Genomic DNA, 27,783 nt, shown 5'->3' with positions numbered 1-27,783 from the left:
GCCAGCGCAAAAGCACATCAAAATCTGAACATTGTCAAAGAGACGGACCACTTCGGTTCTGGATTGACTGCGTCCAGAAATTCTCCACACTATCTATCCCAACTGGATACATGAGGCTCACCTCCTGCCTTACCTTTGCTTGGAGATTTTTCTTTTAAAAAAAAAGGCTTGACACTGCGCCTTTCCTGTGTCCTTTCTTGCCTGCTTCTCTTTCGTTGGTTTCGATATTGGACATTTGAGTCAGGAATAAACTCTACGGCTGTTGCGATATACTTATAGCCAAGTTTGTAGTTGGTCATCACAAACCCAAGGTAGTCGACCTGGTGAAGGTTGCTAAATTCTATGGCCCTGTCGTCGATGTGTTTTGTTTGTACGTTCCTGATGTTCTCGGCGATTACCTTTGTGAAGACTTTTGGAGCCGGCAATACATACAAGACATCATCAAGCCGCGGTACACACGTTGGTAGGGCACAGAGATACGAGAAGTGCATGAATCGTGCTACTAAGCCACCATGACTAGGTGCTTGGAAGCACGGGTGCTACACGGCCAAACATGTCTGTCTGAGCATCGGTCATAAGTTCAGCCGTCGCCAACGCAAAGCACATACTATCTCAAAACTCATCAAAGACACCAACCATTCGCGAGATTCTCAAGCCCCCTATTGGCGTGGCTGGTGATGCACGCACCGGGCCTCAGAAATCTCCACGTCAGCAGGCAACCTCCGTACGGGTGCACCCTGGGAGCTGCTTTTCGGAAAGGGTCGACAACGATACTGTTGGAGCGCAGGCGAGCGCCTCTGGTCGATGTCAGGGTTGACCCAAGTGCCACTTCTTGGATCATAGAACTGGGGTGCTGGATAGCTTTTCCCTTTTTCCTGAGCCCAAGTGTGGGCTTGGATATAGCCCCAAACATCTTGGCCGCGCAGGCACCATTTAAGAATTTGCCAAGCACGGAAGTCGAGTGCCATCGTTCAGTCACGACTGATACACGCGAAACACTCTCACCATGGTCCCAAAACTTGGTTCAAAGCCCAACACCCGTGCCCGGGTCCTAAGGGCACCAACCAAGGTCAGCGAACTAGATGTCACTCCCAGTCGGTCCGGTGAAGAACTCCATCCTCCCAAAAATGACAAGAATCTGCCCCTCCTAGGCAAATGCAGATGAACTATATACGGCGTGAAAATATGTGTCATCACCAGAGATTCCTCGTTCGCCTTCATTTTCATCTAGGCTCATATTCTCAATGGAACGGCTATGAATGGTAATGGCAGGTTCGGAGTCGTCGCTCTCATTAAGCATTAAGCCCTCATTTCGGAAAGGATACGGCAACGATCGAGTTATTCGAGTTCAGATTCGCCGAGAGCAGAATATCCAAAAGGTTAAGATGGGCAGCACCCATCAAGATGACCCGTCGTGCCGTCTTTTGGACAACAGAATTATGGTGCTGGATAACTTTCCTCTGAGCGCGAGGGTAGCTCAGATGGGCAGCATTCATCAAGATGGCCCATTCTTGTGGGATACAGAGACTCTTTGGAAAGGGATTTGTTCTGACGGAACGTTGTACTCGTAAGTAAAGGCCAATGAGTACAAGGACATTATGGGGGCGTGGGATTGGAATCTCCTCCCCGAAAAGACTACCTTACGCACGCAGCCCAAGCTCCTGGCATCTCAGGTGAAGTACTATGGCTTGAAAGACTTTGTCGTTTGTAAATAAGGTACATTTGGCGCTGGTGCTTGAAGCTCAGCGGGCTATTTTAGGTATGCTGATATTCGATTTCGCCGATATGGGACGACGCCAGAGGTATAAGGACTCGAAGCCTTCGCTCGGCACTTGGATCCTCTCTGACACAGTCGTATTCCTGTTTCTTGTATGTGTGAACAAACCGGAGCAAAGATAGCCGCTGCGTTACACCAAAGCCCTTTGCTACAGATGCTGCGTGGGATGAGAGTTGTCGAGGGGAATATTCTAACACTTCTCAAAAATATGTCAGCTATCAAGCCGCGATCAATTCGTCGAGTGGCACTGTCTCCGAGCACTACTAATGCTTTTCTGTTTGCAGGGCCGTTGCTGAAGAGGCCGTCGAATCGCACACGTCAACCAAGAACAAACTACTCGAGGCTCAACAAGAGATCAATCCAAAATTTTCCGACTTCGAGACGCTCACATCTTTCATTCCATCTGCCGCAGACGACATATTTGCGAACATGTCGTACCCATGACTAAATCGACGATCTTTATAACTGCTCAGAACCAATGGGCTTCCCCTTTCGGTTGCAGCTTGCTTTTTTTGCAGCTCAGGGCTTTCTGCGTTCTCCAAGACGTTGTTCTATGTCAAGTTAGGCTTAGTCTCTTATGTTATGAAGATAAACCTGGAGCGATGTCAGCGCCAGAGTACTTACGAAGGACTTTCCCGGCGACCTTGTCTTGTGAGAGCACGGGAAAGTGATTGAGGGGTTTCGGCGCGAAAAATACCCCATGGATAACGGCTTCGCTAACGGACTACTGCTCTGAACCTTTTTATGGAACGCCGTCCGAACGAAACGAAAAGTTCACTGACGCGTTTTAAAGTTTTCAAAGATCACAGGACAGAACAACCTATCCCAAGCCCATACTTATGCAGGCAATCTGCGGCAACGCATCAGCTCTTAATGCCCACGTTGTAGGCCTCGGCGATCTTACTCTTCATTCTTCTCCAACGCATACCGTCAGCCTTACGCCGAGTCAGCCAACTCCGTCAATAGAAACACCAGGCGCTGCCTTAAGCCCGGCAGTTCTTAACCCAATATGCATTCGCGCAAACCAAACGCAAGGCCACAGCTCAAGGCCAATGTCAGGCAGCACTTGCCCAAGACCAATTCATCAATCAAATCTTGCAAGACTTACCCCTCCTCAAGCCGCAAGCGGCTCAACGACAATAAACAATAACGCTGGCGATCAAGCCGTCCTTCTAAACGTTCAACCAAACCACCACAACCTCGTGAAATGCTTGGGCACGCGAGTTGACGCCACTGAATGATCGCTCGCCGAGCGCAAGCAGGACAATGCCGACAAAAAGGCGACTCATAATGAGATTAAAAACACATTGGCAACAAGTGACCCGTGTGCAGATTAATGCGTCCAATAACGCCAGATCAGCAAGATCACTTATCAGGTTCAAGACAATGTTTCCACGCCGAAGATAGAGTTCCTCGCCAATGACTCAATAACGCAGCGCTGGAGCAATGAAACGGCCACTGATACTGAAACCAGCAGGCGTAGAAGCCTTTGATGGTTCCTTCTTGGAAGATGGATGAAATCCAAGTGCCAAGCTCAGCACGATATCATCTCGTTGATCCAATTATGCGCGTCATTAATTAGACGGCGAGGCATTTGGCTACCATGAGATTCATAGAATAAATCTGAGGAGCCTGAAGCCGTGGCAAAAACCACATCCGAGGTCGCAACAACAATTAATTGTCGCATCTTTCATCAAGACGCACACGCCAGAGGCAACACCGAACGAGTGCTCGCTCCGTTGCAGCTTGGGGTGTAAGACCTCGCAGAATCTAACAGATAACTGACCACCTCAATGAACGATGAATTGCGGTCATTGGAAAATGAGACGGTTGGTCTGAAACGATGTCGACCGATGGAACAACCCACACAAGTCGAGAACAACGAGGGTTCTGGCCCTGCAGGAATACTGAAAGGGGTGAAATTCGTGGACACAGAGACACCTGGATCGCAAGAAGGAATGAAGACACGGCGATGCTGGCACCACGAGCACGCAAAATGCCTTTCGCTACGGATACTGCGTTATGGATGTGATGGCATGAGATGGAAGGGCAACGTTGCTGAAACACAGATATTGCTTGGAAAGACCCCTTGAAAAGGACAAACAAAAGCAGGTTGACTGGGACTATTACAATGGCAATACCAATGAGGCCACCCGAGTGGTGTCCACCTGCTAGTGAATTCACCAACCAATACCAAGTCATCACGAAGGAGTCCGTATGTCAGAACCAGGGTGCTGGGCTTCACTGCGGAGCAACGCGATGAATGGATCGACCTGTTCCTGAAGGCAGGGTTTGACATGGCCGGAAGACAATGGCAGGAACACCCGAAATGCTTTGAAGCCCCCGGCAAAGTGTACAGACACGCGAGTTCTGGTCGCCCAAAACGGGTCGCACTGGGGAGGCTCAAAAGATATCAAGGCCAAATTTAAAGAAATTGAAAACTTGTTGGAGAGAAAAAGCCGTATGGTCATTAACCTACGAGCTCTAAACGAATTCACGGTCCCAGACGTCTACCCCATTCCATCCCAGGAGGACATTATCTCATCTCTCCGTGGAAAGAAATACATTAAAGTATTAGACGCCTCAGCATTCTTCCACCAGCTGCCAGTATACTCAAAGCACAAAAACCGAATGACAATCATCGGCTCGAGACTCCCGCCTTTTACCCGCGCTTGGTTGACTTCCTTCACTCTGATTTGTATTCAGAGCACTGGGCAGAAATCACATTGCGTCAACGCCACTTTGTGGCCATCGCAATGCAATGTTTTAACTGGACAGTCGGATTCCCTTTCTCGGTACCAGTTCTGAGTTGGCTATTAACCGCACGCCGGACAGCCGAAGCCTACAAGGGACATCGGCAGCCAGATGCTGGCAGCTGCCTTCGGGACGCTCACATCTTCCATCACATTTGCTGTAGACGACATATATACCAACTTGTCGTGCCCAGCTTCTGTCACCCTGTGCAGCTCGGACGGCTTCCCCTCAGCCACCGGCACGACTCATCCTTCACGCGCCAACGTTCGACCAAAAGAGGCAAAAAGCAACTGTGCGACCTACAGGACGAATGGGAGGATAATGTTCTCTTAAGAATATGGCTTCGCAAAGAGCTTGCAAGCGTATAAAAAGGCGCCTAGGCAGAGTGGTGCAGATCATCGGAGACCAATGAAGCAATGCTGCGAAAGGCAGCGTTGCGAAGGTGAAACCCAAGGGAAGTGTCTTCAAGATCTGCTTCATTAATGGGAACTCGATGTCGACAAGCCACCACAATCGCTAGCCAGATGACGTCGCTCGAAGGCAGCAAGAGCTCTATGACCGTCGAGTGTGTTACCCAGCAATCCGAACGGTAGTATCATGCTAGTACTTGTCTGAATAGTGTTTCTTATTCAATATGTGTCGGGCTAGGAGTCGTCTAGCGCCGCCGAGTAGACGAAAGTCCCCTACCCTACAAAAATCGATATATTTCGCATCAATCAGCCCCAACAAAGTGTACAATTGACACATTTTAGTAGAATTTCCTTGTAGGAAGTGCGGTAGCTTTCAGTCAAGCTCTCTGATGAAACATAATGCCCAAAGAAGAAATCTTGAGACTCTCAAAAGCTCTACGAAACGTTGCAGTGAAATTATCACCCGCTGAAGGGTCAAGAATGACGGTAAATCCTTGCAGCAGACAAAAGATTGACAAGGCTCCTTAGCATAAAAACGTGCCATTTACTTACAAAAGTACCTATATAATCCACTAGGTACCTTATGAATTAACAAAGCTACCGCCACCTAGGTAGATGAATGACCACGGGGCAAATCATTGTCTCCTACCTCGTCGACTAATCGAATGACCTTGTCTAGTGAATGGGAGCTGCTGTTATTGCTTCCCGTTCCCTTTCGTCGATTGCAGTAATCGACAATTATTCTTGCCCGCCGCTTCAATTGTTTGGGTGCCGAGGTCAATGAGAGAAGAGAACATGAAGACTCGATCCACCTTCGTTCAGGTTGCAGCGCCTATGTTTTTGATGCAATCTCAATGGCATATGCGGCTACAACGCCATCTTGAGAGTAGTTGAGGCGTTCGGCGCATAGTTATATTATTTCCGGGGGTGTTTCACTTGCTTTGCCATGGTTCCTTTGCCTGGATGAGCATAGAGCTTTGCTACATGTACCTGCATATGATGGAATTTCACAATATCCAGAGGTCTAGTGGCAGAGAGCACTATTACTCGCTGAAGCTATAGTGGTTGTGGTAGCTAATGCGTCAGCGATTGAAGCGCAATACCATGGCACTTGCTGTCAGTCATCAGATACAAGGCGTGCACCTCATCTAACTATAGGTACTTGTAGTCATACGAATGGGCTATTCAAAGTTATATGAATTTCAAATTTATTGATACGGAAAACAAATTTATAAAGGCAACAGAGGTAGTGTGGAATAATCTAGAATTAATAATTGATAAATAAGTAGAGAGAGCCATCCAATCATCCAGCTTCAATGTTTTGAAGCGTGAACAGATGTGCCGAACTCAACCGTCGCCCTTCCTGAATTGTAATATGCGTAAAACTTTCGCTGGCAAGAGGAGTGTTTACTTGCTCAAAATACATGCTCAAAGACTGGACGTTACGCCTGGAGCAATGGCCTCGAGCTTGCCCACGAGCTCTTCAAAGAATTTCCTCTGTACTTGCTGACCCCACTGGTTCGTAACATGCTTTGCCGGACTAAATAGACACATGATTCGTTAGTACTTTATAAGCCGTATATGCATTTCGAGGTGATCAACACTTACGCTTGTACTTTGCAATTTGTCAGGTATTGACCATTGCTCGTTTCATCAAAGAGCAGGCCGTTCACCAAAGCACGGCTTCCCTCTTCTGTAGAACGAGCCATAATCTTTTCAGCCATGTTGTAACCGAACGACTCCAACTCCTTGCCTAGATCAGACTTGCACCAGCTTGGGTTCGGCGCGTTGATGATGAATTTGCCCTTGTTGGACAACTTGGCTCTCTCGGCGATCTCGCGGGTCGCATAGAGGACAAGAAGCTTTGACAGAGGATATCTCCCGTCCATGAGTGCTTGCTTTGGGTCATTGAGTCGATCGAATATCACTGGCGCATCGAGCTCGGCCAGAGGAGCTGCCATGTGCAACGCGCTGTTGACAATCACAAACCGGCACGCATAGCCAGTCTGCTGCTCGGATCTGCGCATTGCCGGAAGGAGAAGGAAGAAGAGGAGAAACGTGTTGACGACGTTGACATTGAGAGTCTTTTCATTGCCTTCGCTGAGGGTAAATTGTGTGGTCATGAGACCTGCGTTGGCCAACACGCCGTCTAACCGAGGCAGCTGAGAAGCTCGCTCGGCGAATGCCTTGACCGAGTCCTGGCTGTCCATGTCGATTTGCCAGATCTCAATGGTGGAATCGGGCTTGCCTGTGGACTTGAGAATCTCTTTCTTGGCTGCTTCGCCTTTGGCAAGAGTTCTGACGGCCATGATGATTTTGCCGACACCTAGACGAGACAGATGGCGAGTAGACTCGAGGCCGAGGCCCGTGTTTGAGCCACTGACGATGATGATTTGGTTCGAAAGATCGGTTCTCGTGCTGGGGACGGGGAGCGTGACGAAGAGTCTCCCGTAGATGACGGAAGCATAGGCGTGGCTAGCCATGGTCAATGTTCGCAGGTGAAAAAATATTTGTTAAGAGATATGGTGATTTGAGGTAGATGGCTCTTGAGGCTGAGAAACCAGAGAAGCGAGTTTGCACTTTTGTTTTCGACATTTCGATGGTATTGGCTGCCTTTATATTTTAAAAGTAAGTCTTCTACTGTCAGTCAATATGATTACGCGTTTCAATTCCATGTTGGAAGCCTCTTGACTTGGCGAAACACTTCGCTTTTACAGACTTCGCTTTTACCAGACCGCCGAAGCCTCGAAAGCAGCAGCTGGCGGAAAGGACCACTAATATGGAGCGCGGGGATAATATCTCCGCTGCAAATATGTAGCTGGAGAGTCTAGTCCATTCACGGTATTCTGATCGAGGAATGATTGGCTTCGGAGTCTTTGGCGGGTGGATCAGGTGCTGTCGGATCCAAGCGGCAATAATATCTCCGCCTGCTCCACTGTCGGTCCTCTTCAACTGTCGATGAGCGACTGTACAGCTACTCTGCAGTTGCACCTTTGCCGCCCAGGTTTCTTGTATCAGTAACGCCTTGATCTGCAATTATAACCCTTTCTTGCTTGATTGTCTGCCTTTGTCTCTCCGTCCACCTGTCTGTCCAGCTGTCCGTCTCTTAATCCGCTTCTTTGTCCGCTTCTTTGTCCGCATCATTGTCCGCTTCTCTGTCCGCTTCTCTGTCCGTCTCTTTGTCTGTTTACCTATCTATCCACCTGTCTGTCAATCTTTCCATCTCCGTGCCGTCGCGCAATGGAGTTTAGCTCTAGGAAGATCGAGAAGCGCAATCGAGCCCCGGTCTCTTGCGAGCCATGTCGAGTCCGAAAGTAAGTCTATGTGCGAGGTTCTAATTTCACGCCAGAACGATAGCCCTCGAGTTATACTTACCTACCTATGTTACCCATCACTAGGCAAATGTGCAGCCGGGGCCAGCCCTGCGAAGGGTGCTCCAAGCGAGGCCAAGCAGCATCCTGCCGCTATGCGCCCAACGCCATTCGAAACAAGCCTCGCACGCCCAAAGTGAACATTCAGGAGCGGTTAGATAACTTGGAAAGCATGTTATCGTCAATGGTGTCGTCGACCTCCCCCATCGAGCATCCCGGACAGTCAACGGCCAGCTCCAATACGAGCAGAGTGTCAGCCTCATATCAAAAGTATGAGTTGTCTGTCATGTCAACATCAACGTCAACACAAAGCAATCAAGAAGATCACGTTTTACCTCCTGAGCTACCTCATCGCCATGAATCTGGCGACGGTCAAGTCAGCTACGTAGACCCAAGCCACTGGATGGCCATACTGGACGGAATTAAAGAGGTTCGGGAGCATCTTTCGGCATTTGATCGCCCCTTGCTTCAGGAAGAGCCACCGCACAAGAGCTATGGACTGGAAGAGGAAGCCGGGTTTTTGTTTGGCGCATTTCCGGCCGTCGACATCGACGATGTCTTGACCGATCTGCTGCCAAGGCAAACGTGCGATGCGCTTATTTCTCAGTATTTCAATTCGGGATTCATGGCTTCAGGTAAAGTGGCTGATCCCTCAATATGTTCTTTGGACTTGTTATATTCATATGGGTAACTCACTAGGTATTCTGCATCCGGAAAAATTTCAAAAAGAAGTAAGTTACGCCTTTTAATCTCAAGACTCCGCTGTTCAAGGCTGACGGCGACGGCCACTCCAGTATGAGAAGTTCTGGGAATCTCCCACAAAGGCACCACCGCTTTGGATTTCCCTCCTATTCTCTGTTTTGAGCCTCACAACGACGCTTCGCTTCATCTCAGCTCCATCCGAATCAATTACTACAACCTCTACTCTTCTTACCTTACGACGAAGAGCTATCCAATGTCTTATACTGGGAAAGTTTGCTACGGCGAACTCCTACTCCCTAGAAATCCTCGTCATCCACTTGCAGTGTTCCTTTATGGCGCATAAGAAGCTCACTTCTGATCATTGGTTCGAAATGGGTACTTTGATTCGCCTCGCCTTTAGAATGGGCTATCATCACGACCCAGATAACTTACGAGGAATTTCCGTCTTTGATGGAGAAATGCGACGTCGCGTTTGGCACAATATAATCCAAGTAGATGCACTCATGTCCTTTCAGATGGGGCTCCCTAGCATGATTCCGACCGAGCTTTGCGACACCAAAGTGCCCAGAAATTTACAGTATTCTGATCTTGAGATAGGAATGACTTTGCTACCTCCAGGTCGACCACTATACGAAAACACGCCCATCCGATATCCAATTGCAAAGGCCGGCATCATGGCCGCTTTTAAGAAGATTGTTGCGCACTCACTCTCTATACAGCCACCGACTTATGACACCACAATCGTGCTGGATAACGAATTGAGGGAAGCATACAGTGCTATGCCGGATGTCTTGAAAGCAAAGGACGTTAGCCAGTCGTTTATGGATACGTCGAGCGTGATATTTGAGAGATGTACGCTGGAGATGCTCAAACTGAAAGGCATCATTGTCCTGCATCGACGCTTCATCACCTCTGAAGTGGACAGTCACAGGGCTGAGCACTCTAGGCGTGCCTGTGCTGAGGCGGCCCTCGATATTCTGGCTCGCCAGGCGGATATACACCAAGCATCGCAGCCTGGAGGCCGTCTATATGATGATCGGTGGATGATGTCGTCACTCACCGTGCATGACTTTCTTCTAGCTGCCATGGTGCTTTGTCTACATCTTTCAGTTTCGCTCCGAAGAACATCACGCCCCTTTACTACTGGTAAGAACGATGGAAGTTTGGCCGAGAGAGAGTATCGCGCGTTGAAAACATCACAACAAATCTGGGCGTCCGGTGGTTCAACCTCCCCCGAGGCGCAAATCGCGGCTTTGGCGCTCGATCTAATGGTGCAAAAGGTTGCAGAGAAAGAGTCCGGCCATACTCGCCGAAACGAACCCCCCGCAAAGGAGTTTATCCCGGATAATCCTTCCGAAGAACTCTTCCCATTCGCAGGGACAATGTCGCAAATGATTGATGGCACAGAGGGGCTTGACTGGGTAAGTGGAATCAGACTGCTTTGTTGTGAACATGAGCAGAGGACTAGAGACTAACTAGAGACAGGGCTTGTTGGATCAGTACTTTCAGAACAATATGATGGATGCGGCTCAGCTGGAGGGGTTCAACATGGATCTGAGTGGGAGCAACTGGTTTGACCTGAACCAATAGATGGATGTACATATACGTGTAATATACGTGGTTCTGATCTGACCTACACCAGAATTTCGCCTGCGAATACCACTGTCGAGGTGTACTATATCACGCTCAAGCCAGCCTTGCAAATACCTGTTCCATACAAGCGTTCATTCAATAGCTGTTCTAAACAAGGCCTCCTCCACACGGTGAAGTTTTGCAATCTATCTCGAAAGCCAGTCTCGCCCCTCCCGTTCCAATAATGCGTTTGTGTATCCTTAAATTCTTCAAGCGACTTTCCATCGCGCCGCCCCTGCAGAATCTGCGCATTCAGACAAAATATGGGTTACTCAACACCGTCGACAATGACGAATCCAGCAACATAACAGTTGATGCTGCATTTCGAGCAGAAAGAGTAGTTCATTATGCGATTATTCAGACCTTATGAAACACGATGGTTGCCTTCGTCTATAGGCGCGTCAAGTTTTCTGGAGCTGAATGGCTCGCACAAGAGAGCAAGCCTGGTACAAATATACATCAGGGAAGGCGACTTTGGCATACCTAACACACATTTACTACAAAAGAAAGCGTAAGAAGCATTTACAGTCTTGCAGGGCTTGATACAAAAAAACAGGCAGAATAGCAGCAAACAAGTTACTACAAATGCCCATAGCGCTTATGTGAGAGTCTATCAACTTGCTAGTCAGATAGATGTATTACCAATTAACAAATCCTGCGAGTTGCAATGGATAAAACATTTTACTGGAGGCCTTGTGCAGTTTCTTCATTTCAGATGAGTTATACAGAACGCCAAGTCTTTCAACTTTAAGGCTTCTAGAACCTTTTCAACGTACGAAGTCTATACAGGACGCCACTGTTTGCGATGTCAGCCACGCCCTCATGTTGTTATGAATCATACATTATGTCTCTTGTTTTCCATTTATGTCACCATGACACGCTTAGGGCTTCCTTTTTGATCACTGCCATTTTCACCGAGTTTTTTTTCTGTCATCTGGCTTTTATCCGTGATGCGGTAATTCATTTTTAGATGCGTGATTTCGCCTCGAGATGAACGCCACAGTCGGTACAAACTTTTTTTGAAAACTCAAATGTCTGGCTTGACCTATTATGCTGCTTTAGGCGTACGTGGCCATATCTACAATCCATATATATATACCGCGACCCACGATATATTTAATGGTACATTTGTGACTGTAATTCCCGCTTCTTTGTCCTCTTTCAGCCGCCAATATCGTTACCAGCACCCGCCAAGGTGTCCTTTCGCGCTTCAGCCATGGATTTCCTCCGCGCTACTCTTGAGTATCTACAGCAATTGTGTACCCAAATTCTCCAATTCATGTTCTTTCTCATCTACATTCAATTCGAAGGGTTTCGAGTTGAGAAATTAATGACAGCTTGGCTTCCCGAGCTCTACCTCGCCATGTTTGCCTGCCTGGCGATTTGCCGAATTTATTTTACTTTTCGGATAATCTGTGCCTTTGCTGATACATTCAGACAGTTGTTACTTCTTCTCATTACGGGTAAGTTGCCTCTTTTTCTGGTGTTCATGTATACGCCTACAACCATGGTTCTGTAACTTCCACTAATTCAAGTCGAAACCTTTCAGAATCATATCGGTCAGCGACAGGCGTGGCAGGGAACGAAAACAACGGTACATTAATGAGAATCGCAGTAAGGCTCAGCACGATTCTAGTAGAATCATAAACCTACTGTATCTGCCTGTAATCGGTTCAAAGCATCCGATTCAACTCTAACTTTGGCTTCCCTGCTCTTGATCTCTCGGCTGATCACGTACCCGATTCTCTCACAAAACTCGATAACAATTGCTCTTGTTGATATCGCGTTGGAACACACACCATCTACCCCATTGACTATTTTGTCAATAGAGGGTTTGATCCTGGATATGCCCTCTATCACATGTGTCTTATCAAGTGTGCGAAGGAGCTTCGTATACGGGCCACGCAATCGGTGCAGCCACAGCCACAGCCAAGCAAATACCCACAAAAATCTCCCCTGAGTGAATCGCCAGAGTACATGCGCAGCTCTCCTTTCACACGCAGCTCTCCTTTTTACGGGCAGAAAACTACCTTTTATGGACAGAAGCTTCGGTACGATGCTGACCCGATCGACGAGCTTTCCTTCTGCCTTGGCCATGACTCAGCGGGAATTCCACATTCTCAACCCTCGTCACTCTCGCAACATTTTGCCAAATCTGGCGGCTAGCGCAAACGCCACACCCGAATCCTTTGCTTTTGCGAGCGATGCGGCCTCTGTTGATTGGCCTGGCAGATGGCCACTGCTACGGTACCCCAGCCAGCTCGACGGCAGTTGGCCAGCCGGCAATTATGCGATCAAGGCAATCCCCGCGGCGTTGGAGGATCACGCCAAATTCCTGCCGTATTCATCGTTTCATGGGCCAAGATATTCAGCTTCTTACCTTTCTATACCGACACTTTGACGTCGACCGAGCATCCACTTGTATGGCTGGTTTTAGTTGATTGCAGGCAGGTATAAATTCGAGCGCGTCCGTCGCTGAACGGAAGAACGGAAAGCACTTTGCTTCATGCCAGCATACGCTTTCGATAAGCTCAAGTGGTGTGTAGTAATCCTTCAAATGTTGGCACTCAGTTATCAACTGCTGTTTGCTCTGTCTGGCATGGTCAGCGGAGCTCACGCTCTTCGTTCTGAAACCGAATCCTGCAAGGCCTATCCAGGCACATCTTCTTGGCCATCTGCCAGCACTTGGGCAGCCCTCAATCAGACACTTGATGGACGACTCCTCCAGCCTTCTCCTCCTGGGGCCGTATGTCACCCGGACCAGCCTACTTACAATGCGAGCCAATGTGCAGACGTCGCTGAAGAATGGACGACGTACGAGTTCCACACCGAGAATCCAGTTTCTGTGATGTGGGACCAATACGACAACTATACCTGCCTGCCGGAGATGAATACAACCTGTTCCTCTGCTGGATATCCCGCCTACGTGGTGAATGCATCGTCTGCTGAGCACGTCAAGATTGGCATTGATTTTGGTAGTTTCTTCCACATTTTGTGTATTCCTGGTATCCGCATTGGCTAACCAATATGCAACCAGCCCGCAAGTACAACATCCGCCTCAACATCAAGAATACCGGCCACGATTACATGGGCCGCTCCAACTCGCCCGGATCGCTCTCTATATGGACCCACCATCTCAACCAAATCACATACAACCAAGGCCAGCTCAAGCTCAGCGGCTCTGGAAGGATTATCTCTGGCGATTCTTATACTGTTGGTGGCGGTGCACAAATGTACAACGTCTACTCCGCCGCGGACAAGCACCACCAAACCATTGTCGGCGGAGGCGCCAAGAGCGTGGGCATTGGAGGCTACATCACAGGCGGCGGACATTCGGTCCTCGCACCGAGTCATGGCCTGGCGGCGGATAACGTGTGGGAAATGGAAATCGTCACCCCAGGCGGAGACATCTTGACAGTCAACGAGGACCAGAGCCCAGACTTGTTTTGGGCCATGCGAGGCGTAAGCGGTGGACAATTTCCCACGAAACTTCTGTTACTAATGTCAAAATCTAGGGAGGCGGCTCGACGTTTGGCGTCATCACATCTGCCACGCTTAAGGCATATCCTAGTCCAAAAGTCACAGGTGTGACTCTCGTAATTGTCACCGATACCAAAGAGTCCTTTGTGCCCGACCTTCTCGCCTACATCGCCTCCCAAATGCCAAGTTTGATGGAACAAGGTGTATCAGGTTACAACATTATGACCAAAGACATGCAAAACCCCATTCAAGAACCAGGTCTCCCAGATCGCATTGCTGGACTTGTGGGAAGCTGCATTATGCAGGATATCGACGGCAGCCAAGTAATTACCGAAGCATTTAATCCAATCAACGAGACTATTCAACAGCGCTGGCCCAACAAAGTCCAATTCTACACCATCATCGAGCAGTTCGATTCGTTTCTGGGTTGGTTCGACAAGAACTATGACATGTATTCAGCAGGAGGAAGTGCATATCTTGTTTCTAGACTTCTGGATGGAGAGGCCTTGACGGGCGATTCAGAAGCACTAGGAAATGCGCTCCAGGAAGTACTGTCCTCTGGAAGCAAAGGTTCATTGGCCGCTTACATGGTAGCTGGAAAGGGTGTTCAGGAGGCAGTGCCAAGAGGAGGCGGCAATGCTGTCAACCCTGCATGGAGAACTGCCTACGTTCACGCTTGTGAGTTGCTGCATCACCTTTTAACTGATGATACCTTTCTTACTCATGACACGACTATTAGTGAATGGCGAAACTTTTGCACCGCTCAACAGCACCGACGAGGACAGAGCGAAAGCCGTTTTAGAGAAGAACTTCCAGCCTCTGCGCGATCTAACACCTGGAGGCGGCGCATACATAAACGAGGCACGTCATATATCTCCTATTTTGGCCTTTCTGAGTCCTATCAACTTGCAGATACTAACAATTCTCCACAGGCCTTTCCGTTCGAAAAAGATTATCAACAAACCTTTTGGGGCAGCAACTACGCAAGGTTACTGCAAATCAAGCGCCAAGTCGACCCAACAGATGTTTTCTGGTGCTCGCCATGTGTGGGCAACGAGAGATGGGAGGTCCGTCAAGATGGACAACTTTGTCAGAAATGATGCGGATATATGGGCCAGGCATTCGGCCAGTTATCGCTTGCTACATCTAGCTAGTAATATGGATGCTGTAATCACGTCTTAGTCAATAATCATTAAATCGGCATATGTAATCAGCCGGTGTAGTACTTTTGTGTATCCATTTCTTGTTCAGACGCCATTTTCCCTTACAGCCCTTAATACAAGTCACAGTTGCAAGTCAACTCATGTTCAATGCACGTACAATAAACCCTTGTCAATAACTAACTATTTACGTCAATTTAAACGAGTGTAAGAAGTAAGCTTATATAACTAGCTCGCTAGACGTGGTAGATAATACTCGATTATTAATCTCATCCAGCACCTATATACTTTCCCACTGGCCAGCCGGCCTTTGAGACGCCGAATCAACTGCTTAGAAGCAAGACCACTGCTCTTGGACGCCGCACTGAAGGTTCTGCAGCGAAAATTGACAGTTGCTGTTGAAAGAATTGTCGTTGTTGAACAAGCTCAATCCGGCGCCACCACAGCCTGAGAGGAAATAAGTGAAGCCGTTGTTAAGTGTGAAGCGCGTTCCACAAGGGTTCTGGTCCGATGGGCCGACAAAGACATTTTGGCATTCGGACTGGCCGCTGATCCAGGCGACTAATATATGTTAATGAGTGAGATGGTAATAAGGCTACGGAGAGGGGGCTTATTTACCAGTATCGCCAGCAGAGTCCTTGCCGATGTTAACAGTAGCAGTGGCCAAGCCGAGGAAAAGGCCAAGAGAAGTGGCAATCTTTGCGGCGTACATTTTGATGAATGTTCTTCGAGTTGGTATTGAGAAACCTGTTGGATAGATTGTTGTTGAACTTGAGGCGTTGAGGTGTCTTGAGATGCTGTTGTACTAAAGAAGATGTGTGTTACGGCAAAGGGAGGAATAAGGCTATTTATCTTCTCCAAGATGCATCCAAATTCTAGTATGAGAGACCGTAATGGCTAAAAATAGGAGTATAAGCGAAGGTCGGGCTGCCAGGCTGTCCTCCAATTGCTACATTCGAGGGCCCGTAAAGTAAGCTGCCAAGATAATATCATGATTTTTCTTCTAATCTTCAAGTGTATCAAGCTAAGATAAAGTTGTTGAAAAGTCCAACGGCATATTTACATTTGACGGAATAACATGCAGGGGCAGCGGACTGCACCCCTAGGCGTACCTCTTCTCGCATGCTACCACCTAGTATACCATGTTCCGCCTTTAATCACAAGAACCAGGCTTAACCTCTATTCTCTCATCTGATAGAAGCTCCATGGGACAATATCTCGGCTCGTCGCGGCGCTACTGGACTGGGCCTGAAGTGTTCCAGCACTTCAATGTTCACACCATCCGTGTGAGCTGTAGATGTAATGGAAACTCACAAGCGTATACTCCAAGGCTTTTCCAGACCAGCAGAAAGATTTAGATTGAGAATATGAGTAAGATACATATCTAAGCCTTCCGTCTAATCATTTACTTCAAAGATTAGTGCAAGGGGTACAACGGTGAGCGAACTTTTGCGTTCAGGGGGACAAATTCTTTCCTTAATACAGTATTATTGCTGACTTACTTGCTTGAAGCTCTATTGACTTTGGAAGCCGTGGTTATTTCCTGTGCTAAATAAATAATCATGCAGGCGATAAATCACGTCCGGATAACTTCCGACTTTCAGGAAGCAGGGTCTTCTGCACTCGTACCTGAGGCTTACGCAGAACAACACATATGATTAGGCATGAAATGTAGGAAAAGAATAAGAGGAGCGAGTTCTAGACCAGGCCATTATCGAGCAAAACATATGCATTTAGCTGGGGACCTGGGGCTCATGCAGCTCTCAATCATCCTCATTGTTCTCACCAAAGTAGCGATCACTGGGGCTAGTATTGCACTATAGAATATTTTAATACAGATAGACAAATTCCCTATACGCCTGTTGGGCTGTTCTTCTGTTGTGAGTGGGATACGAAAAACGACACAATGCCGTGTTTAGAATAGAAGTTATGGGTATAGACTCTTAAGCTTAACACAGAGTAAACGGCAAAGCTACTGGGGCTGGGGCTAATGGCTGTAGCTGGTACGGATACGCAACATCCTATAATGTAGCCGGCATCCGTTTTCTTGTCCCATGTTGTTTGCTCTTTTCCAGCTCACACTGTTAGGCGCCATGAAATCCCTTTTACATGTCCATTGTAGCTTACTCTACTCTTTTAGCCTCAATACGAGAAAACATTTGCGAATATTAATAGGATTATGAGTAACTCACGACCTTTTTACTCAGTCTCTTAGATAATATTCTGTAGACCAGGGCGAACTGCGCTTGTCGATTCACGGTATAGGCTTGTCAGCCTCTCCGTCGGCCTTTATCTCTATATGGTAGCTTCCACATTTGGACATTTTTATTGTCGATCATCCGATCTGATGGGACCCAGGCGCATTATTGTCTACTAAACATTCCATAACAATTCTATAACCTTTTAACAGTCTACAGGGTGCGCTTCGGTAGAGCCTTCTCCACGTTCTTGATAGGAATTTTGGGGAAAGCGGCAATCAGCGTATGCTACAAATAATAAACCCATGGAGATGCGTCGTCTTCCATTTCACACTTTGTATGAGTATATAGGGGTTCTCTCAACGTTTTTCACTTTATTGGACAGCAACGCTACTGGAGTTCGGATGAGAGTGAATTGGCTACGATGGTGTACTGGGTTCAGTGCAGAGTGGCATACAGCTGGCTATTAGTATCCCGATGATTCGTTGGTAATTCATGAGATAACATTTCTTTTATTTTCGGTTGACATATATACTTTTATCCTGCCACGCCTTATAACGCTTATTTTTCTAGCTATAAACCCACATTTTCACTCTTTTAAACGAAGTTACTTCGTAGACCATGGTAGAGCGTCAACAAGCAGCGTACGGACATTTCAGTCAATTTATTTCGCGGTAGCAAAGCCAATGCGAGAGTTTGTGGTGTCAAAGACGGAGTAGTAGTTCTCGAGGAACTTCTGGCCGATGACGGTGGTGACGCCGGTGGTGCCACCGTCGGAGATCCAGGCGTAGAACTTGCCCTGTCGGAAGCCCAGGTTGCTGTACTGCGAGGTTGGCACCAGGTACTGTGCCGGGGTGAGGGAGAAGGTGGTTGATCCAAACTTGATGTTGATGTTGGACGTGGGCTTGGAGTTGAAGATGGTGAAGCCGGAGCGGTCGAGCGAGCCGCCCGTGGCCGAGAGGAACTTGTTGTAGGCGGGGGTGGCAATGTAGATGAGCGTCGTGCCGGTGTCGACGATGCCGCTGGTGGACGAGGCCAGAGTCGTCGAGCCGTAGGAGACGCTGGCGATGGAGATGCCCCAGTAGCGGGCTGCGGTGCCGCTCGTGACGGTGGGGAAGTAGGTGATGGAGCCCGAGAACTTGGAGCTGTCGGTGCCGCCAATCGTCAGTTCGCCGTTGGTGTCGTCGGTGTCGCTGCCGGACTCGGGCCTGAAGGACACGCCCAGCACCTCGGTCGAGATGGAGCCCTGGCTGAGGAGGTTGTTCGTAAAGGTGGGAACCTGGCTGGCGCCGTCAACGGTCTGCTGGGTGAGGCCCACGGGGCCAAAGCCGATGATGCCGTCGACGCCGTCGAAGCCAGTGGACTCGGAGGCAGCGCCAATCGACTGCTTCGAGACGGTCAGGCCGCCGAAGCTGACGGTGTCGATGTACTCGGTGCCGGAGAAGGAGCCGGAGCCGTAGGGCACCGAGACGGAGGCGCCGGTGGATCGGCCGGTGGAGGAGGGCTCGCACCGGTTCTGGGCACCGCACCAGGTGTTGGAGGCTGAAGCAGATGTCAGTATCAGGTCTTTGCTCTATCCGAAAAGAGTCGACTTACATCCAGTGTCGACAATGAGGTCGTAGGTGCTGCCGCCAATGGTGACCTCGGCCACGTAGGTGATGAGCTCGTTGGTGACGGGGCCGGAGACAGCGTCGACGTTGACAGTCTTGACGCCGTTGATCTTGTCAAGACGGGCGCGCTCTTTCTGGACCAGGTTCTTGGCCGACTTGACGTTGGAGACGCGCTTGACGGGCAGAGTGACGGTCTTGCCGCTGGGCTTGACGGGAGATGCCAGCGCGGCACTTGCGGCCGCAACAACGGCGAGAGAAGAGAAGAGCATCTTGTCGGAAGATGGAAGCAGACAGGCAATCTTGAGATGTGAGTGTCGTTGAGTCGAGATGGTGATGGTCAGAGCAGGACGAGACACTTATATATAAGAATCTCTTCTGCCCTTGTTCCTTTTACATCGTGGCTCCTCTTGCATCATGGCAGGGATTAAACCAAGATTGATCACGTCAAATGGGACTTTTGACCTTGTGTCTCTCGATTCCCTCGTCCGAACCGGAGAGAAAGTTGTCCGTAGAGTTGCCGCAACAGTCGTCACGCCCATTGGGACTTTTGAGCAACTATACAGCTCGGTCTGTTTCCTTCCTATTAGAGCAATGTAGAGACCAGTTATCCGTATAGCTGTGACAAGACTGATTACGTTAAATGGGACTTTTGACATGTAGCTTTTCTTCATCCCGTCTTATCCGACTAGAGACTGATAAGGATTGTTTGTATACGGGCCAAATGGCGCCATATTGAGTTCGTATGGACATAAAGTCCACATGTGATGATACGCTTGCTCAGCTATTCCAGAGGCTCAAGAGACGATCTAACTACAAGACTATATGCTCGGTGACGGTACCATTACTATTCAATCATAGATGCCATTCTAACCCATGCTTAACCAGAAATGAATTACTCACTACCTGCTGTAAAAAGCAACTCTTCTCCTGTCGTGCATTTTGCCCTTCGGCCGCTAACAAGGCAAGGCATAGCGGTATTCGGCCGCTGCCGCCCGAGCCATAGACATCCCACGGTGAATCTACATTGTAATTCGTTATAGGTTGCCACATACCTAGCAATAAGCAACTTCTTTGCCACTTGGCTATCTTTAGCTAGGACGTAGGTAATTAATTTTTCTACCAATCTAGATAGTATCTACTTGTATCCGATAAGTACAGTAAATTACGCTTACATATGCTCCATCACCAGTGATAAGCTTATAACAACTATAAAAGAGGTATACTCCTTGGTGCGTACAATTTCCGGAAGACTTCGCTTAATCTTTCTAACAACATCTAGTCTCGATATGTTGTGGTCATCGTTACCCGTTGTATTACTTGTATCCTGTGATGTTCAATGCTTGTAACGGAGTACTGGATACTTGTGTGGCGTAGATCAGACGCCGTATCTACGGATTAATATCCGGATGTGTTCTATTCGCCACGCCTTGTTACAGCCCGTGTCCTCCTGAACGAGTCCTATGTATGCCAGCGACAGACGGCAGATCTCACCTTGGATTTCCAGAAATGGCTCTTCTCTATTACCCGTCTGGGATGGTTGAGGCGTGGCTTCTGCGCGGCCGTCTTCCTAAAGAGTTGAACGGTCGTAAATTAATACATGCCTTAGTAGCACCAACGGCCGCAGACTCCCGGAAAAAGCAAGCCACATATCTTAACTCTGCAGGGCTATCGGCAAATCAAGAATACGAACAGTATATGCTTGACTGCTTTGGGTAGTTGCGCCATGCTCCCGCCAAGCCGTCAAAACCCCAGAACCTAAAGCCAAGTTAGATCTCCATCCCTCCGTCCAATGGCAGCTCTGCTAGCCAGTCTGCCGGTACTACCAGCTGCTGTATTCGAACAGCGTCCCGATTTGTCGCCCCCGCAGCAGAAGTGCCTCGTCTGCCTGCCTCGCATCAGCAATTGTCTCTTCTCCACACCATCCCTGCAAAATCTAGATGTAATCGCAACTCGCATGGACTAACACGTACTAGGCATGCCATACCGCGGCTCGGCGTCTTGACCTAATCTGAAAACTCAATTCATCATAGAACAGCACGGTATTACTATTCATATGTTGCTGCATTATTCATAGCCTCGAAAGCCGTCATGAGTAATTCTGCTATTCCGCTTTTACGAGTCATTTGGACGAAACAGGCAGGCGATGGATGGACCACGCCCGGACAAGTTCCGATTGTCGGCGGGATGGCTTTATAAGATCATCCGACCCCGATTCCCATAACGCCTATATAACATATATGTATATACTTCACACAGCTTCAACTTAATCTTGTGGTTATTTCTTGCGTCGCCCAATTTCCTCCAGTGTTTCAGTTACACAAATTATGCTAGACTAGCGTTGGCGATCGCGTCATATCTTTAAATGATTTAGGAGAAGGTATTAAATACTAGGCGTTGAGATGCAACATTTGTCCATATGCTCGTAATCCAAAAAAAAAAAAAAAAAGAAAGAAAAAAAAAGAAGAAGAAATGATGAAGATGGTGAACTGTAAAACTACTATAGTCTGTCTTATTTCTTACAGCTTGTCGCATGAGTAGATTAATTTGGAGCTGCCCAATGATACTGAACAATAACATCGTATAGAGCCGAAACGGCATGGCAGCTCCCATGTCCAATTAGTGAAAACATGTTCTAACAACGAATGTTGAGAGAGAACGAAGAAGAAAATCTCTAAAGCAATGACATGATGAAGAGTATCTATGTCCGTCAATCAGTAGAACCTATGCTTGGTAAACTTCAATTACTGGAAGCTTGGTCAAAAAACCTATACGAGGCTGATGAGCTACCCTGTTGCCGTTGTCAATTCTATTTTTCGAAGCAATTGGTACCTGCCAAGGGCCAGCTGCTGGCTGTCATGGCAATGCAAGGCATGGAATCTCAGCGCAACGCTCATTGGGAACGATAGCTTTCGCTGGCTATTGGTCCAGACATCGGCTGTCGTCGGTATTATTGGACGTGTAGCACGAGTATCAACAAGCGTTTCGGGGTTGAGCTGGCATTTTAATTCTAATTAAGCTATGGCGCTATTGGCTAGGCGGCCCGTTTTATAAAGTCGCAAGTGCATCAATAATAGCGACGGCCATGCAGGTCAGCGCGGCAACACCAAAAGGAACCCCCCAGAAAGAAAAAGAAAGAAAAAATAAGCTTGAGGTTCTAGAGAAGACGACGTTTGTGTCAACAGTCTCGAGGGATCAAGTAGCCGCAGCTCCATGAAACGGCGACATGCTTGGCATTACCAGAAGCGGACACTTGCTGCGGGCACTGCCGCGCTTATCTGACAATCCGATGAAAACGATCCCAACTAAGATTGAGTGGGTCACAGCGGGTGTGAAAACTTGGAATGCGACGAATACGGTTCGCGAGACGTCCTCCTATTGAGACTACCTGTACATAGGCAGTGAGTATAGCGAACATTGCGATCCCGAGTCAAAGCGATCAGCTTCGAGTACATTATTTAGTATTATATATTCTATAAAATGTTTATAATTCTCTTCCACATGCGTTTTTACGTGCTCAGTCATCTCAACAATGTAATACCAGTCGTCTTGTTCTCATCTATACAGCTATAATAAGTTCATCTTTACATCTATAACAACTAAAAATGGCTGCCATCAACTCAACAATCAGCGACCCATACGACAAAGTCAAGGGAGACGAAGAGCATATTCTCCTACTGCCAGGAGACAGACAGCTAGCTTATGCGCACAACGGCCCCCCAACGTCGCGCACCATCATCCTATTCTTTACGGGCATCATGAGCGTAGGCACCGCAGCCAACGTTCCCGAGTCCTGCAGCGAGATTCAAGCCCACTGGATCTCACCAACGCTGCCAGGCATGGGCAACTCAAGCACTCGTAATCTCACTGTGCCTTACTACGTCTCCTTGGCGAGGGATATGGCTGCTTTGCTCACCCATCTCTATCCCACTGCCGATTTCGATACTCTCTACCTTGCGGGAGGGTCATACGGCACTGTGCAGGCGCAAATGCTGTACGGCGCCCCATACGATCTCTTTCCATTCGGTCGCAAAATCGCTGGATGTCTGCTTCTAAGCGGCTTTTCTCCATTGAAGCATCATGTGGGATACGCAAAAAGGGTCAACTGGCACAATTGGTTTTCCATTGGGCCGCCTACAAGAGTCATTCCATTCCATTTACTGCAGCGCCTCTTTAAGTCTGCCATCGGATCCAAGTTACTGTCTCTCGACGGAGCACGAGCATTTCTCAAACAGACGATATTCAATACCATGGATTCTGAGGAGAAGCAGCTATTTTATGACTGGGCAGCGAAAAATGAATTGACAGAATCAGAGTTTATTGACCGAATGGCACGCGGTACCATCAAGTGCTGCAAAAACTGGGATGGCTTCATGGAGGTTTCTGACATCATCCACTCCGACTGGGGCTTTGATCCGCGCACTCTGGACGCTGAGCATGCGTCCAAGGCGATGCTGGTGGTTGGGTCCCAGAGTGACTATATCGGAGGGGGCACCAACGACTGGCTTGTAGCTAGTTATCAGTCCGCAGCACTCAGATTGTTTCCCGGAAGCCATATCTCGTCGCTGTTTTACATGGATGAGTTGTGGAAACAGTTGTTTGCAATGGCTAATTGCAAGTGAAGAAGAGATTGAGAAACAAAAAACGTGAGAATGTACAATAGATAGCCTTTAATCATACCCTCTTTCATTTAATAAATATTCCTACTCGTACTACTTCTCGTCTTTCGTTCCTGGAGTGACTTGATTCTAGCCACTGTTTTGCCTTTAACATCTTTCACAATCTCCGCTGCATCTCTCACCTCATGAATAAACCCAATGGACGCACCCACGTATTGCCTTCTCCGTCCATTGTCATACAATCATACAACTGCCAACATCAGATCGGGCAAGGATAAATCGGAAGGCTAACTCGGGGCGGGTCGCGGGTAAGTCGGTCGGATAAGTCGGTTCAAGAGGCCGGGTCCCACTCCAACACTAAATTGGCCCCAATTAGGTAATAATTAGTTGAGACAGAACTGTGACACAGGTGCTGATGAGTGTATTGAAGAGTATATGGGTCTCTATTACTGTGTGATGTGTAACATAGACTACACGTAGCTTCTAGCTATCATCGTTGGCATGAAACATATCCATCCCAAAATGTGTAAATATGTCGTCAACATTATCTGCTTGCGCAGCCACCATTTCAGGCGGAAGGAACATGCGCATCATGTCTGACTCTACTTGATTGGAGCTAGGCTGTTGTGATGGAGCAATCTCTCGTTGTATGCTTGATCGGTCCATGACTGAGTTCACATTCGAGGACGCTGGGGTCTGTAGCGTGGCATGTTGGGGACTTGTGCTGGAAACGTATGTTTGGGACAGGACTGCTTTATCGACGTCGGTAGTTCCCACTTGGTGATTGGGCTTGAATAGTGTCTCGGGAAGGTACTTGAATAGCGACTTGGAAGTGTCAGTAGTGATATTCAAAAGGAACACCTGGATAGCATCAAACTGACCGGAAGACGAGGACATCTCTCGATAGCCAAACCGTTCTTAGCCAAAGCCTCGAGCACGCTCATGCCTTCAAATGCACCTTCCAGAACATCCGTTTTACGCGTAGAAATTTGGTTGTTCTCAAGTATCGGATAAGTCAATGTCAAAATGGTAAAATACGTCGCATGCATGGGAAACCAGTCGGCGCCGCTCAGCAGCCCTTTGACCTGCATATCTCTGGTGATGTCGATGAGGTTTCTCGAAGCACTGATGCAGGCATCGGCGCATATGTAGAGCCGTTTATCTAGTCCTTCGGCTCGGAAGCCTTGAGAGACGAATTATATCGGAACGAGGGAGAAGCGCGTCGGAGCGTAACGCGTTGGGCGCGAGGTGTTGTTGTTTTTTGATGGATTGGGCTAGAAATCCTCCAGCGTGTGGTCGGGGGTATAAGCTTCTCAATCTCAGTCGGTTTGGGAGTCTATAGTGTGGAGTTTGTGATTCTTTTCGGTAGAAAACGGCCGTTGGCTTGTCGTGGGGGTGCGGCTTTTCGCTCCTTTTTCGGCATCGGGCTGTCTTCCGGAGGTGTTGTCCACGATCGGTCGCGCCACAAGGACGGCAGATCGTGCCGGTTCCGTCGTGGTGGATTATCGGTCGTCAATCGTGGTGGTGCAAGCAATTGCTACCATATATTGGAACGAGGGAGAAGCGCGTCGGAGGTCTTAACCCTAAGCGTGGTCTTTACAGTCACAAACGTAGGAACACGATGATGGGGTTATAAGAGCTTGAAGGTCTAACTAGCTACTGGGGGCGCTAAGCTATTATCCCCCTATGAGGATCTGGCGTCTTCTCCTTCCTCACGGGGACGTCAGGCAGGTGTCCCCCGACACGAATTGTAGGAATGGTCGGTAGAGCATCCATTGGACGTGGGCGTGAGCTAGCCGGAGCAGTTGGCTCATACTGCTTCATATCAATACCTGCACAAGCCGGGTGCTGACGAAGACATCTATACCGTACACGGTCCAGAACATTCGTTTTCGAAGCTCGCTTTGGATTGGATCAAAGTTGCCCCGTATCTTCCGATGGAGGCCTAGACGGAGGGATGTCCTCTGAGCGATCCCGATGTAAGGGTAGCAGGCAATGAGTGGTGCAGACGACTGTAGAAATAGAATCATGAAAAGTACTGCTTAGAGGGAGGTTAGGTCTCGACAGTCGGTGAGATCAAGCAGTGCTCGACAAGCTCTAAAGTATTGAAGCCTGGGTTGAAGAACGTCAGTCTTTGGTGAGCTGGACCTGTAAGTCACATAGCTTGGAGCAACATCTTACCCTTGCATTATGGCTAACTCGCCATTTTTTTAATTTCTTCGGTACTGGAGAACAAACAGCCAACAGAAACAACAGCATACAGAAGGGGCAAAAAGCCACGCTCTTCTGCCCCGTAATCATTCGGTTGTGTCGCGTAAACCTGGTCAAAAGAGGTCCAAAATGAAGGGTTGTGGATAAAGTGGTAGCAAACGCATGCTTCGTCAAAAGCCAGCTGGCAGAGAACCCTTGCGCGACTTTCTGGCGGGAGGCCGTAATTCACGGAAATTGTATACGGCGCAGTATCTGTCATGGGATCTTTTGAAGCCTGCTCGACAAATTTGGACCTGGATCGCGTCGGAAGAGAAGCGATCAAATTGCCAAACTGGTTTTGAAGTCGCTGCATGAATATCGTGGTGGATAATTGGCCATTGTAACTCCACTGCCCTTTATCGTCAACATCAAGAGAGTCCGAATTCTCCATCGCGGGCCCAAGCAACGAGTCGTCTTCGGTGTCGGCTGTAATTGTGTCATCTCTCGTAGTAGTAGCAGTATCTGAAACAGGTGTTGGCTGGCGAAGCATTGCAGCGATTTTCTCGGGACTGCTGGTGTTGAGATACAGATCGTTGAGGTCCAGCCTAGGCTCGAGCACTGAACAGTTGCGAGAAGATAACCCTCTGGTAAAGGTGTCCAGGCTTTGCATGCTTTCTTTTCGTTTTTTTTTTGGGGGGCTCATTGGCTGACTAAGTCCTTCATAGAACAACACTATCATGCCTTTGTTCTTAGCTGGAATGATCTGCCATCTGCTAGAACTTTTCAAGGAGGCCAAAGAAGCGCCAAGGTCGATTTCCATTTCCCAAGAGCTCTTAAAGGCCGCGATATCGGAGAGCTCCCACCCCCTGATAACAGGCGCCGTTTCCCACTTCAAAAATTTCTTGTGATTATGCCGGCATATATCCCGCCTGACTTCGAAAGCTTGAAGCAATGACATAACCCAGAGTGCCGGCTCTTCAGCATAAGCCTCTCGGAGCTTAAGATCTCTCAACTCCATTATAGCATTATAAGAGGCTTTACCGCCATCCCACCGGGGCTCGCTAAAAGGCATCTTTGCCAGAATTTCAGGCCCATCTTCCTGTCTTCTAGCCCAAACGGTGCAGTGATGCCATTGGGCGTCGCAAAATCTGCTCGTGTGCCGCGGTCTAGCAGGTAAGAATGCCAGTTTGTGTTCATCCTGTGCTCTGCTAATAAGTACGATTAGGGCGGGTTTGCCAATGTGATCTACAGAATTGAAATCATCTCCACGCTACAACAGAGAGTCAACAATTTCTTTATTATGCTTGTGACTTAACGCTAGGGGAATCAGCGGAATACGTCGCCAGTTCGAAGCCTACACTGCATTCATAAGAAGCCGCATAATGTCGACACCGTGTCCCTGCCGTGCCGCAACCATAATGGAAGATATGCCGTCGTTGTCCATGGCCAAGGAGATGTTCCAGCCGATAAAAAGCAATTCAATTGACTCCAGCCTGTAAGCATCTCTGTGGCCGAAAAGTACGGCATAATATAGAGCGGTTCTTCCCATGTCATCTGCTAGATGAACATCTGATCTGTAACGCTGCAGCCAGGTCGAAACGAGGTCCATTGGGCGGACATACGCAAGATAGTATAAGAAGTTTAACCTCTAGATTTGCATGACTGTGGATCGACTCCCTCGGCTACAAAGAAACCGAAATGGCCAAGTGTCTTCTTGGCTTCATTTAGATTGTCAAACCTTTCGAAATTTCTAGCTCCAATGAGTACTACGGGTTGGGCATAGTTCCTGATATGATGCTCAATTGGTAGATACCAACGGTCAGTTTGATACGAGGGTCTAAGATCAGTGCCGTCCCCAATCAGAAGGTTTGAGCGGCTCAAGC

The 27,783-nt window shown here is 48.3% G+C and overlaps 8 protein-coding genes across 8 annotated transcripts; 4 read left to right on the top strand and 4 right to left on the bottom strand.

Moving 5' to 3' along the window:
- Positions 1–1,006: 1,006 nt before the first annotated feature.
- Positions 1,007–2,221, top strand: TGAM01_v202177 (hypothetical protein; the record flags this gene model as incomplete). The annotated part of the gene is made up of 3 exons (XM_018800396.1): positions 1,007–1,094; positions 1,273–1,567; positions 2,062–2,221. The coding sequence occupies 3 exons, from the start codon at positions 1,007–1,009 to the stop codon at positions 2,219–2,221; spliced, it is 543 nt and encodes a 180-aa protein (XP_018666538.1).
- Positions 2,222–6,369: 4,148 nt separating this feature from the next.
- On the bottom strand, positions 6,370–7,424 carry TGAM01_v202176 (hypothetical protein; the record flags this gene model as incomplete). Its single annotated transcript, XM_018800395.1, has 2 exons — positions 6,370–6,481; positions 6,550–7,424. The coding sequence occupies 2 exons, from the start codon at positions 7,422–7,424 to the stop codon at positions 6,370–6,372; spliced, it is 987 nt and encodes a 328-aa protein (XP_018666537.1).
- A 757-nt stretch (positions 7,425–8,181) lies between these two features.
- Positions 8,182–10,604, top strand: TGAM01_v202175 (hypothetical protein; the record flags this gene model as incomplete). Its single annotated transcript, XM_024548939.1, has 5 exons — positions 8,182–8,255; positions 8,340–8,947; positions 9,012–9,043; positions 9,107–10,435; positions 10,500–10,604. The coding sequence occupies 5 exons, from the start codon at positions 8,182–8,184 to the stop codon at positions 10,602–10,604; spliced, it is 2,148 nt and encodes a 715-aa protein (XP_024406342.1).
- Positions 10,605–13,152: 2,548 nt separating this feature from the next.
- TGAM01_v202174 (FAD binding domain-containing protein) lies at positions 13,153–15,276 on the top strand (the record flags this gene model as incomplete). Its single annotated transcript, XM_024548938.1, has 5 exons — positions 13,153–13,621; positions 13,684–14,108; positions 14,162–14,804; positions 14,866–14,991; positions 15,059–15,276. 5 exons carry the CDS (start codon positions 13,153–13,155, stop codon positions 15,274–15,276), a joined length of 1,881 nt encoding a protein of 626 aa, XP_024406341.1.
- Positions 15,277–15,617: 341 nt separating this feature from the next.
- TGAM01_v202173 (hypothetical protein) lies at positions 15,618–15,998 on the bottom strand (the record flags this gene model as incomplete). Its single annotated transcript, XM_018800392.1, has 2 exons — positions 15,618–15,847; positions 15,905–15,998. The coding sequence occupies 2 exons, from the start codon at positions 15,996–15,998 to the stop codon at positions 15,618–15,620; spliced, it is 324 nt and encodes a 107-aa protein (XP_018666534.1).
- A 2,150-nt stretch (positions 15,999–18,148) lies between these two features.
- Positions 18,149–19,363, bottom strand: TGAM01_v202172 (hypothetical protein; the record flags this gene model as incomplete). Its single annotated transcript, XM_018800391.1, has 2 exons — positions 18,149–19,026; positions 19,081–19,363. The coding sequence occupies 2 exons, from the start codon at positions 19,361–19,363 to the stop codon at positions 18,149–18,151; spliced, it is 1,161 nt and encodes a 386-aa protein (XP_018666533.1).
- Positions 19,364–22,696: 3,333 nt separating this feature from the next.
- On the top strand, positions 22,697–23,713 carry TGAM01_v202171 (hypothetical protein; the record flags this gene model as incomplete). The annotated part of the gene is made up of 1 exon (XM_018800390.1): positions 22,697–23,713. The coding sequence occupies one exon, from the start codon at positions 22,697–22,699 to the stop codon at positions 23,711–23,713; it is 1,017 nt and encodes a 338-aa protein (XP_018666532.1).
- Positions 23,714–24,193: 480 nt separating this feature from the next.
- Positions 24,194–26,972, bottom strand: TGAM01_v202170 (fungal specific transcription factor domain-containing protein; the record flags this gene model as incomplete). Its single annotated transcript, XM_018800389.1, has 3 exons — positions 24,194–24,535; positions 24,592–24,893; positions 25,949–26,972. The coding sequence occupies 3 exons, from the start codon at positions 26,970–26,972 to the stop codon at positions 24,194–24,196; spliced, it is 1,668 nt and encodes a 555-aa protein (XP_018666531.1).
- Positions 26,973–27,783: the final 811 nt, after the last annotated feature.

The sequence above is a fragment of the Trichoderma gamsii genome (assembly GCF_001481775.2).
Source record: "Trichoderma gamsii strain T6085 chromosome Unknown Scaffold_5.2, whole genome shotgun sequence".
NCBI classification, from domain to species: Eukaryota; Fungi; Ascomycota; class Sordariomycetes; order Hypocreales; family Hypocreaceae; genus Trichoderma; species Trichoderma gamsii.
The sequence above is the reverse complement of the archived record's forward strand: the minus strand, read 5'-3'. Positions and strand labels throughout refer to the sequence as shown.